Source organism: Hippopotamus amphibius, chromosome 8, assembly GCF_030028045.1.
Source record: "Hippopotamus amphibius kiboko isolate mHipAmp2 chromosome 8, mHipAmp2.hap2, whole genome shotgun sequence".
NCBI lineage: Eukaryota > Metazoa > Chordata > Mammalia > Artiodactyla > Hippopotamidae > Hippopotamus > Hippopotamus amphibius.
This window is the reverse complement of record NC_080193.1, coordinates 5,433,596-5,449,301: the sequence shown is the minus strand read 5'-3', so window position 1 is coordinate 5,449,301 and position 15,706 is coordinate 5,433,596. Positions and strand designations below refer to the sequence as shown.

Here is a 15,706-nt window from a genome sequence, read left to right as displayed (position 1 = left end):
ACTCTCTCCCCCACAGGTGACCGCGGGGAGGCAGGCCGCCTGCCAGATGTGGGGCGGAAGGAGCGGGGCCTTGCTCCGCTTGTCGGGGTTATGGCCGATAGAGGTGCTCGGAAGGAGACCGCTAAACTGCAGTGCTGCGTCGCTGGCTGGAAGCAGCTCCCCCCGGTGCTGGAACTGCGGCGGCCTAGGGGGCCCCTTGCAGGGGGACCGGTTCTACTGCCCTCAGTGCCGCGCGCTGCAGCCCCCTGACCCCACTCGAGACTACTTCAGCCTCTTGAACTGGTACGGGAGGTGTTTTCGGGAAACGCGTCCGGGCGTGCGAGAGGGGAGGGCGGGTCAGGGTCGGCAGGGGAGAAGGCGAGACCGGTTACGTAGGTGGGCGGAGCCCTAGGGGACCGGGCTGGGGGTGGGGCCTGGGAGGATGTGGCTGGGATGTTTCGCGAGAGGAGATCCAGGGGCTGGCCTGAGCTGCGACGCTTTGAGGGGATGGAGACGTGAGTGGGCGTGGACTGGTGGGGCGGGGAGTGTGATTAGGGGAATTTGAGGTTTGGAGGCTGCACTGGGGGGAAACTTGAAGGGCGGTGTCTGAGAGAAGGCGAAGTTGAGAGGCGGGGCCTGAGGGAAAAGTACTCGCTAAGGCCCATGGAGGATGGAGACTTGACGAATAGGTTCAGAACGTTTAAAGTTGGGTTGAGACTTTTAAGGAAAATAGTATTGATGTGTTATCCAAAATAAGAGAGTAAGAAAAGCACGGAAAAACTGAATGCTGTAGGCAGAGTCTAAGGGAAAACTGAGAATTGGAGGGTCTGAGAAATAGGTATTTTTCCTGTGTACCTCCGAAGATCCAGGAGCTTGGAGAGGTGGTGAAGTTTGGGCGAAGCTAAACTAATGAGATAGAGGAGGCTCTGGGAGTAGAAAGCAAAGGGGATTCGATTAAAATAAAGTGAGAGGCAGAGATGAAGGGACCTGGGCCTTAGAAAAATAAAGTGGGATTCAGGAATGCCTTTTCCCCTAAACTCTGGGCTCTGGCCCCACCAGTCACTGAGCACTTACGAAGGGCTGCAGTAACAGTACCCTTTAAGTTGTTCAAGCATGCCAGTGTTGTTCCCACTTCAAGGCCTTTGCACAGTCCCTGTGCCTGAATGACTCTTTCCTCTGATGTTTGATTACCCCTCATCATCATTCAGGTCTCAGCTCAAATGTCATCTCTGTCCACCACATCTACCATTCTCTGACCCTATCCTGGTTTCCTTTGCAGTACCTACCACTTTTTGAAATAGCACTGTCTCCATGTTCATTGTGTCATCCCCCATGAGAACTGGAACCAAGCCCATAGTATACAAATCTAAAAATATTTGATGCATGAATTTCATCTCCTGATTTCCTTCCAGCAAACGCTCCTTCACAGTTGACACTGCAAAGCTCCAGCATAGGTACCAGCAACTACAGCGTCTTGTCCACCCAGATTTCTTCACCCAGAGGTCTCAGGTAGCCTATGGGCCACCCCTAATCATACCCAAACATGTGTGCACCCTGGGTGGGTGGAAGTGGCCTTATGGTTATATGATTATCAGGGACAGAACTGGACAACGAGCTTCACCCTGGGGCAGCCTGACCCCAGCCAGCCAGACCCTGGACCCGTCCTACACTCAGAGCTTTTACCTGACTTCCCAGCACAGTTAGAACCCAACACCTGAAAATAAAACCGGCTTATCCCATACTAATTCTACTTTGGCCACTTCCTTATGTGCCTGCCCATCAGTATTTTATGAAATAGTTTGTGAATGTAAGATGGCTGATTTGCCTGGTGATATGACTTTCTTCATTTCCACTTACAGACTGAAAAGGACTTCTCAGAGAAGCATTCGACCCTCATCAATGATGCCTATAAGACCCTTCTGGCCCCCCTGAGCAGGGGACTATACCTTGTAAGGTGATTTTCCCAGCCTCTTTCGTGACAGCCTGGTCCCATTGCTCTGGGGGACAGCTGCTCCCCTGTATTCAACAGCAGAGTGCTTGAGATCTGAGCTAGTCTAGAGACCCAATGCTAATCCACCTCAGCAATACTACGTGAGGATAGTTTTCTTTAAGTATCTCTGTAAATCTTAGTTGCCCAATTGACTTCTTTTTTTTTTTTTTTACCATTTTCTGTAAATTTCAAGAATTAGGTGGTGCTGGCTTTTAGTGAAGAGTAATTTTTTGGGTTTTTTTTTGGGGGGGGGCGGAATGAGCACCTTAGAATTTTAGGGTTTAATAGATTCTTTACAAATATCTAATTCAGCCTCCCAAGTGGAAGAATGACTTCCCCAGGGCCACATAGTTCCAGGTAGCAGGGAGTGATCTCATCACAGCCCTCCTGTCTCAGTGCAACTTTCCCACACCCCACCCTCACACTTTCATTATTGGGACAGTTCAAGTTTTTCCTGTGAGTGGCCTTCCCTTCTGAAGGCTGACAAGGATTTATGGTAAGTAGGATTTATGACTCTGGCCATAGTTTCTTGAATTAAACTTATTTTCCCTGCTTTGTGCCCTAATAGCTAAAGCTCCGCGGAGTAGAGATTCCCGAAGGGACAGATTGTGAAATGGACAGTCAATTCCTCATGGAAATAATGGAAATCAATGAAAAACTTGCAGAAGCTCAAGGTGAAACTGCCATGAAAGAGATTGAATCTATTGTCAGAGGTAAAAGATAAGATAGTACTGAATGCATTTTATTGCTATTTTGAGTACATGGAAGGGTTAAGTGAAAAATGGATGTAAAGAGTACATATTGACCTTCATAATGATTCGGGGGATTTTTTTTTTTCTTGATTATACTGAAACCCGTTTTGTCTAGAGGTGAGACTTGCAAAATCCCTAATTCTCTGGAAGGCAGGCTTGAACCAAGAATGTAATAGTATTTTGCAGATTGCAGTGCTCCTTCCCACCCATGACATCATTTGGGTAATAATGTTATCTCTGACAAGAAACATAGACCTCAGAACTTCATGGGAATGCACAAGGTCACACAACAAATATAGCAGAGCGAAGATTGAAACCTTGATCTTATGATCCCATGTTGCTTTACTTTCCACTTTATTCCATAGTGTATTCGTCAGGGTTCTCCAAAGAAACAGAATCAATAGTGTATGTGTAGGGAGAGAGAGAGAGAGAGAGAAATTTATTTTAAGGAATGGCTCATGTGATTGTGGGAGCTAGTAAGTCCAAAATACATAGGATAGACTGGTCCATCTCTACCTTCAATCTGATATATTCGTACAGTCTGTCACATGTGTGATCTTTTTGAAACCCAGATCTAATCATATCACCCCTGGCCTTGCTTGAAAACTTTAACCGGCTCCCCACCACTCTCAGGTCAAAGAGACCTGCATGGCTTGGCCTCTGCTTCCTCCCGTTTGCTCCTTCCACTCTAGCCACACAGGTTGCTTCCAGTTCTTCGTCTGTACCTTGCACCTTCCTACCCAGTGCATTTGCACGTGCTGTTGCTTCTGCCTGAACCCCTCTTCTCCTCCACCCCCATCTATTTAACTCTTCCTTCTTCAGATCAGGGAGCAATCATCACTTCCTCAGAGAATCCGCAGAGGACTGGCTATACCTTTCGGCTCTGGGTACCCCTCCTTTTGTAGGACTAATCACATTTGTAACCTTACTGTTCTATGTGAGATTATTGGACCAATATCAGCCTCCCCTATTAGACCAGAAGTTCTACAGAGGTAGAAATTGTGTCTGCTTCCCTCACATCCTCAGCACATGAAACAGTACTTGGAGTATAACGGGGACTCAGTAAATATTTATCAAGTGAGCAAATAAATAACAAAGTTAAAAGCAGTAAAATAGAAGTTGTGGTGGGGGAACTGTCAGCTACGGGTGTATCAGCAGCATTAGGGCTGAGTGGTGTTGGGAAAAGAGAAACTCAGGACTTTCAGTCAGAAGGCCCAGCTGCACGGCTTTGGAAGGCAGAGGCTCATGAATTTCTGCGTGAGGTGGACTTGGGTTCAGTTCCAACACTGTCACTGACTTTTTGTGTGAGCTTCAGCAAAGTGACTTCACCCCTCTGAGCTTCAGTTTCCTCATCTATAAAATAGAGACAATGTTAATACCAGTTGTTGCAAGGATTAAATAATTAAAGTATGTAAGACATGTGACACAGTGTCTGGCCTATGCTAGGTGCCCAGTCAATGGTGGGAATTATTCTAGCTCTGTAGTTAATGTCTGGTTTTGATCAGGTCACTGACCTTCATTTAGAGTAATTCCTAAATTTCCTCTTTTACCTGCTAAGGCCCAAGTAAAGTGAACATTCAAGGGCATGAACTAGATAGTTTTGAGGTCAGGACTTCAGAGCCTCCAGACTCCTAATCCAGTGTTCTTCCTGAAAATCAAGTTTCTAACCACTGGACTAGGAGTCAGGTGACTTGGAATCTGTTCTTAGCTCCACTCACCAACCACATGACCATATACATTCTCCCAGTACCTGTCATTGCCTGCCATGGGCATATAATGTATTTGAAAGTGCTTTGAACACAGGCACCCTGTAAATGATTGATCTTGTTTGTATCTGGAAAATGCACTTATCATGAGATTTCCTAATGAGGAAACAATAAAAATGTGAGATAGCTGCTCCTTTACTTGATCTGGCATCTTCTCTCTTAAGGTACAATATGACCTAGATGTTTCATTTTCCTGAGAGGCTGCATAATTTGCTAATGGTTGCCTGAAACACTCTGTAATGCCCTGCTGATAGGCAAGCCCAGCTTGTTAATTTTCTCCTAGCTGAAAACTGAAAGACTCAGAGTGCTTGGTGGAGATAAGCAAGGCATTTCCTTGTCCTTTTTTTTTTTTTTTTTTTTTTTTTTAATGCTTCTGTAGCCATTTTATGAGCTTTGATGATTGCCCCTCAGACCTTTCATGGATAGAAAAACAGTGTAACTAGGGTCAGCCAGAGCTGCACTGAATAGGAGCTGCTGTCATGGAGCATGTAGAGACAGAGGTTATGAGGCCTTACCCTTGAATCCAAGCTCCCTGCTGTGTTCTGTTCACAACAACAAGGTAACAAAGGGTTGTCTTCATATTATGAATCTAGTTAAATAGAAAAATTAAGATAACGTTTTTCTTTTTCAGCTAAACAGAAAGAATTGACTGACAATGTGAGCAGAGCTTTTGAAAGAGGTACTCCCTTCATTTCTTGACTTTCTTAAATATGGAAAGAAGTTGTAAGCACTGAGGTATAACCATCCATTCAATAAGTAGCTATTATATACCCATCCTGTGACAGGTACATGGGGAGCTATAAAATATAGAGGAGTCTACATTTCTGCCTTCAAGGATTCACAGTCTTGCTAGAGAAACAAGGTGTGTGCCAAAACCAGTGATATGCCCATTGAAGATTAGATGAGAGAAAATGCTCCCATTCCCCTTTAGCAAGCAGGAGAGGATAAGGTGAGGGATGTGGGCTGAAGCCACCACAGGCAGACCCTGAGGGCAAGGCTGCACAGTCAACAAAAGCTGCAAAGCCCACACACCCCTTTCTTCTGCAGAGCCCAGGAGAAGAAGCCCATGGCTGAGCTGGGCCCATATTGCAAATAGGGAGTGATCATTCCTGTCCCCGCTGCTGCTGGCTCTCAGGCTGAAGAGACTAAGTCTATTTCTAGCTATTTTTAAGCAAAAACAGCCTTTTTCTCCATCCCTGACTTGTGCCACCCCTTCAATAAGAGAATAATAGCCCTTTGGCTTAGGGGTCATTTGATTGCAGGAAGGAGAGAGCAACTCATACTAGCCCAGATAAAAGGAGGTTATTCTAAGGAATCAGGGCTACCTCTCAGAATCCAAACTCCCTGAGGTGAGTATAGTACTGTGTGATAAGAGCTTTTCTAGAACAGGACCTGGGAACCAGAAAGCAACCTGGAACCAAGACTGCGGTCCTGGTTCCAGGCTACTTTCTGGCAGTCCACTCCATCCTTCTCCCCCAGCTGTATACCAGTTCCTTATTGGTGTTCAGTGCTCTAAACTGGCCTCCCCCACTGAGTGACTCCACAGTCCTCCTTGGTCTATTTTCTCCTAAGAACAGGGCCTTTTACCATCTGACTAGAATCTCCTAGACCCAGTCTAGATTCCTGGGAGGAGGAGGGTTGATTGGCCCAGCTTGAGTCAGGTGTCCACTCCAGTCCAATCCCTGAGGGCCATGGAGATAAGCTTGCACAGCATACCGCCTACTTTGCAGGGACTGTAGGAGTTTATTCTGAGAAGCAGGCAGAAGGTGGGGGTTCTCTAAAAAGATGGGGAGGAATATAGATCAACAGCAGAAAAGACAGGAACCTGGCCCAACATATCTGCCTGAAATCCATGTCCCCGACTTGATGGTTAAGGTAGTCAGGCTTATGTTCCACCAGGGTCTACCCACTGTTCCTGTTATATCTTTGTAGACTTACTTTTTAACTATAAAATACGTCTTAAAGAGTGAATAGTAGGTAAGTACACTTGGAAGAATAATAACAGGACAAATACCCATGTCCCCACCACCCAGGTTAAGAAATAGAAAAAAGGTGCTCAACATCACTAATTGTTAGGGAAATGAAAATCAAAACCACAGTGAGATACCACCTCACACCTATAAAGATGGGTGCTATAGAAGAAAAAGGAAGGAAGGGAAAGGAAGGAAGGAAAGAAAGGGGGAAGGGAGGGAAGAAGGAAGAGAAAGGAAGGAAGGAAGAAAGAGAAAGAAAACAGCAAATGTGGGCGAGGATGTGGAGCAGTTGGGACCCTTGTGCACTGTTGGTGGGAATATAAAATAGTGCACCACTGTGGAAAACAGTATGGCAGTTTCCTCAAAAAATTAAAAATGGAATTACTGTATAATCAATCCAGCAATTCCACTTCTGGGTGTACGCCTAAAGAATTGACAGCAGTTGGGAGGGAATACGGGAATATGTGTATAAAAACAGATGATTGAACTTGGTGTACCCCCCCAAAAAAAATAATAAATAAATAAAATTTAAAAAAAAAAACAGATGATTGAACTTGATGTACCCCCGGAAAAAAAAAAAAAAAAAAAAGAATTGACAGCAGTAACTCGGAGAGATGCACTGTGACAGAGAAACAAAACCAGATACTAGTTAACATGGTAAGGACAGATTTGAATCAGTAATAATAACTGTGGCAATAGGGAAAAGAGTCCAGCATGAACTGAATTCAATTTCAATCTGTACAGAAGTAACTGGGCATTGTAAAGGGTGAATGAGGGAGTAGGGAACAGGGTACGCAGGGACTCAGAGTCAGGTAAGTGAAATATTAGAAAAAGCAGGAAGGAGGATTTGGTCCCATGAAACCCATCTGGGTTGGCTAATTGGCCCTTATGGAAGTTAGGCTTCCTCCCTCCCACAGAGCCTGGGAGACAGGGGCCCTATCTTCAGGTGTTGACTGGAACAAACAGCAAGAAAGAGACAGAAGAGACAGTCTTTCCTCTGAGCAACTCAGTCGTCTTCTGTTTATGAAGGACTAGCTGAGCCATCTGTTGAGATCAGATAGAGGATATTTGGGGGATGACATGAGCAATTGCACATTTAATGAGGAGCATCTCTATGGAAACAGAAAGAAAAACAAAGAATAATGGCTGGAGCCGACTATAACCCCAGTTTCTGAGCCCAGAGGGCAGCCACTTGAGAAGAGGCTGACCGCTTAAGCATCTTTGGTGGCAGCATGAGGACAGCAGCGGCAACCTGTTGCATCTCCTGGTTTGCAGTTTGAATGTTTGCAGTGACGGCAGAGACATCAGCATCACAGTCATGGGTATTCCCCAGAGCACAGCATGGCAGGTGCGAGAGTTCTGGCGGGCTTTCTGAGTGGCTTGGGTACCAGCAGCTCCAGGCACAAAGGTTGCCCAGGTGTGATTTGTAGTGATGAGTTCTTTAATATTTCTATCAAGTCCTCCAGCTTCAGCTTGCAGGACTTTTCCAGATCCTGGAGATAAGGGGCAGCTATAAGGCAGCCTGAGTCCCACTGAGGCTTTGGGTGGTGGGGTCTTAGTTCTTAGTGACAGTAAGTCAGGAGGGAGGGAGGAACATTGGAAACATCAGTTTGGAGAGTTGCATCCAGATATGGAAGGAAACTAGAGGAACTGAGGATTTGATGAGGGCCAACAAAATGTGTAAGGATCCAGTTCAGTTTTCAGGTAGATAATAAAACCTCAAAGACAGTGACCAAGATGGGATTCTGATAACCCACAGGGCTGTGCTTTTCTTTTCCACTGAAACAAAATTTCTCTCCACAGTCACCCCCTTTTTCAATCAAAGATAAAGTAACATTGTTCTTGTTTACAACATAAATTTAGTTTCATTAAGTTTGGCCTGATTATTTACTTAAGTGCAGCACAAGTGGTAATTGACCGTAAAGGCCTTTTTAAGTTTTCTTAATGAAACTTTTTAGTGGCATAACTGGTTTTATTGCACTTTGCAGATACTGTATTTTTTACAAATTGAAGGTTTGTGACAATCCTGTGTTGTCAGATGATGGTTAGCTTGTTTTAGCAATAAGATATTTTTCAATTAAGGATATACGTTGTTTATTTAGACACAAGGCTGTTGTGCATTTAATAGACGACGGAATAGCGTCAGCGTAACTTTTACATGCACGGAGAACTGAAAAATTCGTGTGACTCGCTTGATTTCCAACATTCGCTTTGTTGCAGTGGTCTGGAACCCAATCCCCAATATCTCTGAGGTCCGGCTATATGGGGAACCTCAGCTTGGACTTGCAAAGCCTCTCAGTGCTAGGAAGTCAAGCCAAGATATCTCCATCAGAATTCTTCACCCACAGTATCTATAGATTCAGGTGAATTCCTCTCTTCCCAGTGTCCCCCAAATATCCTAAGATTCGTGGGCCTGTGAGGACTTGCCCTTGATCACCTATAAGACTGAGAACTCTGTAAACCAGATACCAGGCCAGTTTTTGCAACAGAGCTTTGAAAACATTGTCTCTATAAAGTCAACCTTAGTTCCTTAAAATTGATGACTTTATACATCATTTTCAAATATGACATTTTTAATATGTTAGTTTTAATTATGCCTTTTTACAAAGAGGACAGATTCTTACTGAACCTATGCGAATAACTATTTTGCCATGAAAATAAGAATACTCAAGAACAGTTTCTAACTTTTTGAGGGATCAAGCAGGGAGAAACAAGATGTTTTAATTTTGTTTACAAAAGTATATCATTTACTAGATTGTTAATGAGTCATAGATAGCTTAAGAGAAGAGGGAAGGGAATTCCTCATATCTAGAAAATAGAACATTTAGAAGCCAGCAATATTTCAAAGAAAAAAATATAAAAAGTTATACTCAACCTTGTCAGTTTACTCAATCCTATGTGATTAATTTTGTTCTGCTTGATCTTGAGTTAGCAGTTTTATGAACCCATCAGCTTTTTCATTAGCATCTTGGAAATCCTAACTTAACCCACTGGTTTGAGCTCAGTAATGTAAGCAATGCCATCAGAAGCCTGTACCACAGAGTACGTGGCACAGTACATTTCGTTGAACCCAAGTCCTCTGGCCTAGAGCTGGTTGCAAGAGCTTTTAGGAAAGCATCAGAATAAGGGAACAACTATCTGTGGATAGTAAAAGACTTAAAATGGCCACAAAGATCTGATGAGAGATCATTATAAAAATAACACAATTGAAAAGGAAATCTGTTGTTTCTGTGCCATATCACACTTTAAAATAATAACTGGGCTGATAACAGCTTACCAGGATATTCCACGGATAATGAGGACATTGACAAATTTTAAAGAACTGTATACAATTTCTGAAATAATAACATTTAATGCATATGCAAATAACCTAGGGAAGGTTAAACAGCTTTTCTTTGACACTGCTTCCATTGTAATTTAATATATCAAATAAACCTACTTAGTTGAACATCTCTCTTTTTAGAAGGTGAGAAAACAAATCCTTTGAGTCATTCCAGGGGCCCTCTCAGGAACTTCAAAAGGTTTGAATATTTAAAAAGGATCATAGACCATTGTGAACCAACACTTAGTTATCAAACCGAAGTAATAATAAAAGATTTCAAAGGGAAATACGAGGTAATGTGGGAAAAATAAATAACAAACCTTAGCTCTTTTAACAATGAGGAGAGTCGGTTCTGTCACATAATTGAGGATATGATAAAGACAACATGAAGCACAGGAAATTATTTTGATAAGACACAGAATATGTTTCCTGGGCAGATTACTCAGAAGTTAAAGAAAAACCTTTTACAGTCTTTTATTAACAGCAGACCAGTAATCCAAGAAACTCTGTCATTTTAAAAGAGAGAAAACCAAACTCTGGTTTTATATCAGTACACTATTGATATTAAAGTTCATTTTTTAAAAAACACTTTATATATAAATCCACTTAATCTTAGCCAGCTTTGACCTTACAACGTTGAGTTCCTTTTCCACAAACCTTCTGCAACTTTCTACCTCCATTCAGGTTTTGTCTTACTCTTTCCCTCTTTCATGGTCTACTTTAGAATGAGATTACTTTCCTTTTTAATCTTAACAAAAACACATTTACATTCTTTACATATTTTTTATGTAAAAACACATGCTACTTTTCTCCCATTTCTACTTCTGTGTGTAAAGTTGTTTTTCTTCACTCTTATTGTTTCCAGTAGTTTTCTTTTCATATACCAATTATAAATTTTTTTAAAATCATTCTTTTTTTTTAATTAATTAATTAATTTATTGGCTGTGTTGGATCGTCTTTGCTGCACACGGGCTTTCTCTAGTTGCGGCCAGCGGGGGCTACTCTTCTTTGCCATGCGCGGGCCATGGCTTCTCTTGCTGCAGTGCACAGGCTCTAGGCGTGTGGACTTCAGTAGTTGCAGCACGTGGACTCAATAGTTGTGGCTCATGGGCTCTAAGGCGAAGGCTCAATAGTTATGGCCCATGGGCTTAGCTGCTCCAAGGCATGTGTGATCTTCCTGGATCAGGGATCCAACTTGTGTTCCCTGCATTGGCAGCCGGATTCTCAACCACTACGCCACCTAGGAAGCCCCAGTATAAATTTTAACCATTAGTAACGTATTTTATAGAGAAAACTAGGAGGTAGAAATTGTGAGCTGTCTATTATATACCAGTACTCTGTAGCAGGTTAGCAAGTTTTATGAATATACCACTTCATAATCTCTAGAGGCATATGCTTTTTATAATACAATTTTTTTTCCTGTGGCAAAGGAACATGTTTAAAAATAGACCCAAATATCTTTATCCTCTTTGTACCGTATTAAAATAAGCTGAAAGTATATAAAGTTATGCTTAATACTAAATGTTTCAGCACTTTGTCTTATTTAGAAATTATTTAGATATTTAATGAATATCTATTATTTAACTTAGAATTAGCCCAAAGACTTTGGAAATGATTTTTAGACCATATGTAAGACACAATTATCATTGAAATGAAGTTTGTCAGAACGATTTGATTTAATATGGTTTATCATTTTTATTATCTTAAACATCTAGTAAATGTCAGCTTATTTGACTAATAAATGTAAGTAGAATAAAAAGGTATGCTTACATTATATTTAATGTTAACAACTCTGAAGACATACCCATTTTATTAAACCAAGAACATCAAACTAGTCTTATTTATCAAAGACTTACCCAAATTACATGAAATTGAAAGACACTTGAGTTGGTTCTTATATTTCTGGAAATTTTAGAAAGATTCAGTTTATGTAAGCACTCATTTCTCTCTAAGCAAATTAATATACAATTCCTTTAAGGGATTTTATGCATTAATTTGGTAATACCATCCAAAAGTAGGGAAATATATGTTTACATATATATATGAATAGATGCATAAATATACAAATAGAAGCAAATAGATCTCACAGTTTTCATTAAAAAATTTTAGCCATAAGTCAGACACAAATACAATAATATAAAACTCACTTTATGTGAGCTGATGGATATTAACTAAACTTTTTGTGGTAATCATTTTGCAATATGTACATATATCAAATCATCATTATACACCTAAAACTAATACAACGTTATGTCAATTATATCTCAATAAAACTGGGAAATTAAAGAAAAAATTTTTAACTCTATAGCTTATATGGGTAGTTCTCATCTTTGCCCTATTTTTTATATTTATCCAAATTGAGTTTCTGACAGATGGAGCAAGTTTTAAAGGTTGCCTGCTCAGTGTGAGTTGTGGAGGTTTTTTTAAAGGGTTTTTTTTTGGTTTGGTTGTTTTTTTGGTTTTGGTTTTTTTGTCCTGATATATAATCTTATATAGGCTGTAGACTAAATGTCTGTTTCTAATTAGCTTTTTTTTTCTTTTAAGCTTCAGGTGTTTGCTTTTGAGGTACCTGAGTCCCTTGCGAGCCCCTGATGGGGACAGGAGGCCCAAAGGTCTAGTGTCTGTAGGGAGCTGGGGGACAGGAGTGGGCAAGGAAAGGTCTGGTAGGATGGACAGAGGGGCTGAGGAAGTTGGGGCTTGAGGAGGGGACATAACAAAGGATGCAAGGGAGCGGAAAGGAAGAGGAGGGAGGAGGAGGGGAGAGGTCTTAAAGGAGCCAGTATGGGGAATCTTAAGTTTCCCAAAGAAGCCAGTGAAGTTCCCATTTTTCCTAAGTACAGGTAGACCATGGAAATAGTGCAGGTTTGGTTCCAGACCACCACAAGAAAGTGAATATTGCAATAAAACAAAGTCACGTGAATTTTTTATTTCTGTGCATATCAAAGTTATATTTACACTATATTGTAATCTATTGTGTGCAATAGCATTATGTCTAATAAAGCCAATTAATTAAAAAATATTTTATTGCTAAAAAAATGCTAACCATCATCTGAGCCTTCAGTGAGTCATAATATTTTAGCAATGGCAACATCAAAGATCGCTGCTCACAGATCACCAGAGCAAATATAATAATAATGAAAAAGTTTGAAAAATTAAGAGAATTACCAAAGTGTGACACAGAGATGCAAAGTGAGCCAATGCTATTGGGAAAATGTTATAGATAGGCTTGCTCAACACAGGGTTGCCACAAACCCTCAATTTGTAAAAAACACAGTATCTGCAAAGCATAATAAAGCAAGGTCTGTCTGTAAAGTCACAGCAGCAAGAAAAGAAGTGAACAGAGCACCATGGTCACCTGCAGTGAGCAGGAGTTCAAGAAAGGGGTTTCGGGGATTTCCCTGGTGGCACAGTGGTTAAGAATCTGCCTGCCAATGCAGGGAACACAGGTTCGATCCCTGGGCCGGGAAGATCCCACATGCCTCAGAGCAACTGAGCCAAAGTGCTGTAACTACTGAAGCTCACATACCTAGAGCCCCTGCTCCACAGCAAGAGAAGCCACACCACTGAGGAGCTTGCACACCGCAATGAAGAGTAGCCCCCACTCTCCACAGCTTGCGAAAGCCAGAGCACAGCCATGAAGACCCAACACAGCCAAAATAAATAAATAAAAATTTAAAGAAAAAAAAGAAAGGGGTTTTGGAGGACTGAGAAGTTCCCATGGGAGGAGCAGGGTCAAATAGAACAAAGAGGCCTCTCAAGGAGCCAGGAAAAAGAAAATGCCCAGCCCAGGACTCAATCCCCACTTGAAAAGAGGAGCCGGGAAGAATTCCAGCCCAGGGGTACCTTTCAAAAGAAGCCTGGGACTCTGTCCTTCCAAGAGGATACTCAGATATGTGAGAATACAAATCTGTCCTCACTGTGCTTCAATGGAGGTGTGTCTGCAGAATTGGATCAGGAGTCAGACTCACCCAGGTTGCCAAACAAGCTGGTGGGCTGTAGAGGAGACCAAGGTCTCTACGCTCACTGAAAAGTCCAATCATCACACGTCTGAAGGCCTGATGGTGTTTCCAGTGCAGATCTGAGTCATGGCACTGGATAACTGTCAGAGCTAAACAAAGCCAGATGTTAGTTTAAGTGCCAAGGACAGGTTCTAATCACTAATAACCATTGCAATAGGGAAATAGTCCAGCATGAACTGAACTCATCTTCGATGGGCATTTTAAGGGGAGAATGAGGGAGTAGGGAGGGGGCGCACAGGGTCAAGGAAGTGAAAAATTACAAAAAGTGGGAAGCAGGAGTAGGACCATGTGAAACCCATCTGGGTTTGCTAACTGGCAGTTCTTGAAGTTAGGTTCCTACCCTCCCACAGACCCTGGGAGACAGGGGCCCTAGCTTAATGTATTAAACTGTGCTAAATTCTTTTGGCAGCCCTGTGTTCTCAGGCAGGCATTTTAAGGTGGTGCTGGGCTCATCCTAGGGATGCCACCTTTGAGCTGTAAGAAACTATGTTAATGTTTGTTCAAGTCTCTATAGGCCAAGGTTGAGGTTTAGTCAAGAATAGGGCTCACAGGAGCCTGGCTAGAGTTTGATCAAGGGGAGAATTTTTATGAGCATCAGTGTTCATAGAATTTTTCACAATAGCTAACAGGTAAAAGCAACCTAACTGTCCTGATGAGTGGATAAACAAAATGTGGTCTATCCATGCAAGGGAATATTATACAGCCTTTAAAAGGAAATTCTGCCACATGCTACAATTTGAGTAGTCAGATTCATAGAGACAGAAAGTAGAATGGTGGTGGCCAGGGACCGAAAGGAGCAGGGAATAGCCAGCTGTTGTTTCATAGGTAGAGTTCCAGTTTTGTGAATGTACTTAACATCACTGAGCTCTCCACTTAAAAATGGTTACAGTGGTAAATTTTATGTCATGTGTATTTTATTAGGATTAAAAGTATATTTATAAATACAAGAAAGTCAATCAAATGAAATAAAGAAGTAGAACATGACCATTGCCTTCCAAGCCCCCAGTAGGCCCTCTGCAGTTGAATCTTACTTCTTCAGCAGCAGAAGTAGCAACTCTTTTCCTGAGTTTTGTACAAATCATTCCCTTGCCTTTCTTAGTAGTTTTAACTGTATGTGAATATAACAGTGTATTATTTCATTTTGCACAGATCTGAGTCAAGGTTTCTCAACCTTGGCACTACCAACATTTTGGGCCAGATAATTCTTTGTCATGGGGGACTGTCCTGTACACTGTAGGCTGTGGGCAGCACCTCTGGCCTCTACCCAGTAGATGTCACTGCCACCTCCCCAGGGTGACAAGCAAAAACGTCTCCAGACAGTGCCAAACATCCCCATAGGCACGAAATCACCCCCAGTCAAGAACCACTGGTCTAAGGACATCTTGCCAGAACCTGTGAGCCTTCTGGGGGCAGCTCTGTACCGCAGCACCTGGCACAGAGGAAGCACTAGGTGCTATCCTCATCGGGGTTAGACTACCATGTATGATAGGGGAAAACTCTTAAATGCAACTTAGTTATTGGGTGTTGTCCTGAAGAAGCAGCAGCTTCTCATTTAAAGTTTGAATCCTGTGAACAAGCATACTTTTGCTCCCTTTGGTTAAGTGCTTTGTGCCCTGAACAGTCCAGATGTTCTTTTCTCTCTCAAATCTGTTGAGTAATTGATCAGCCTTCCAGAGCCCAGGGCTCAGCTTTGATCCAGCTGCCTTGGATAATGGAGTGATTTTATTCTTGCTTGAAATGAAGCCTTGCATTAATGTCTGTCTTTATTTCAGATGATTTTGAAAAAGCCAAGGAACTTTTAACAAAGATGAGATACTTTTCAAACGTTGAAGAAAAGATTAAGATAAAGAAGATTCCCCTCTAATGGTTGCTAACTTTAAAGTTTTGAAAATAAAGTTCTTATCT

The 15,706-nt window shown here is 42.0% G+C and overlaps 1 protein-coding gene across 7 annotated transcripts; it reads left to right on the top strand.

The window, feature by feature from the left end:
• Positions 1-19: 19 nt before the first annotated feature.
• On the top strand, positions 20-15,706 carry HSCB (HscB mitochondrial iron-sulfur cluster cochaperone). Of its 7 annotated transcripts, XR_009055213.1 has the most exons (7): positions 21-282; positions 1,392-1,488; positions 1,839-1,928; positions 2,538-2,682; positions 5,119-5,166; positions 7,585-7,808; positions 15,574-15,697. XR_009055213.1 is itself a non-coding variant. In XM_057746946.1 (6 exons), the coding sequence occupies exons 1-6, from the start codon at positions 47-49 to the stop codon at positions 15,663-15,665; spliced, it is 708 nt and encodes a 235-aa protein (XP_057602929.1). In that variant the 5' UTR covers positions 20-46; the 3' UTR covers positions 15,666-15,706. The 7 variants fall into 7 exon arrangements, 5 of the variants coding, with proteins under 5 accessions (XP_057602929.1, XP_057602930.1, XP_057602933.1 ...); XM_057746946.1 differs by lacking the exon at positions 7,585-7,808 and having other exon boundaries at positions 20-282; positions 15,574-15,706; XM_057746947.1 differs by lacking the exon at positions 7,585-7,808 and having other exon boundaries at positions 2,538-2,643; positions 15,574-15,706.

Excerpts from the sequence above, each read along its gene's own strand:
- HSCB (XM_057746946.1), top strand. The coding sequence starts at position 47 with ATGTGGGGCGGAAGGAGCGGGGCCTTGCTCCGCTTGTCGGGGTTATGG. Across the intron at positions 2,683-5,118 it reads GATTGAATCTATTGTCAGAG|CTAAACAGAAAGAATTGACT; the intron begins GTAAAAGATAAG and ends TTTCTTTTTCAG. Across the intron at positions 5,167-15,573 it reads GAGCAGAGCTTTTGAAAGAG|ATGATTTTGAAAAAGCCAAG; the intron begins GTACTCCCTTCA and ends TCTTTATTTCAG.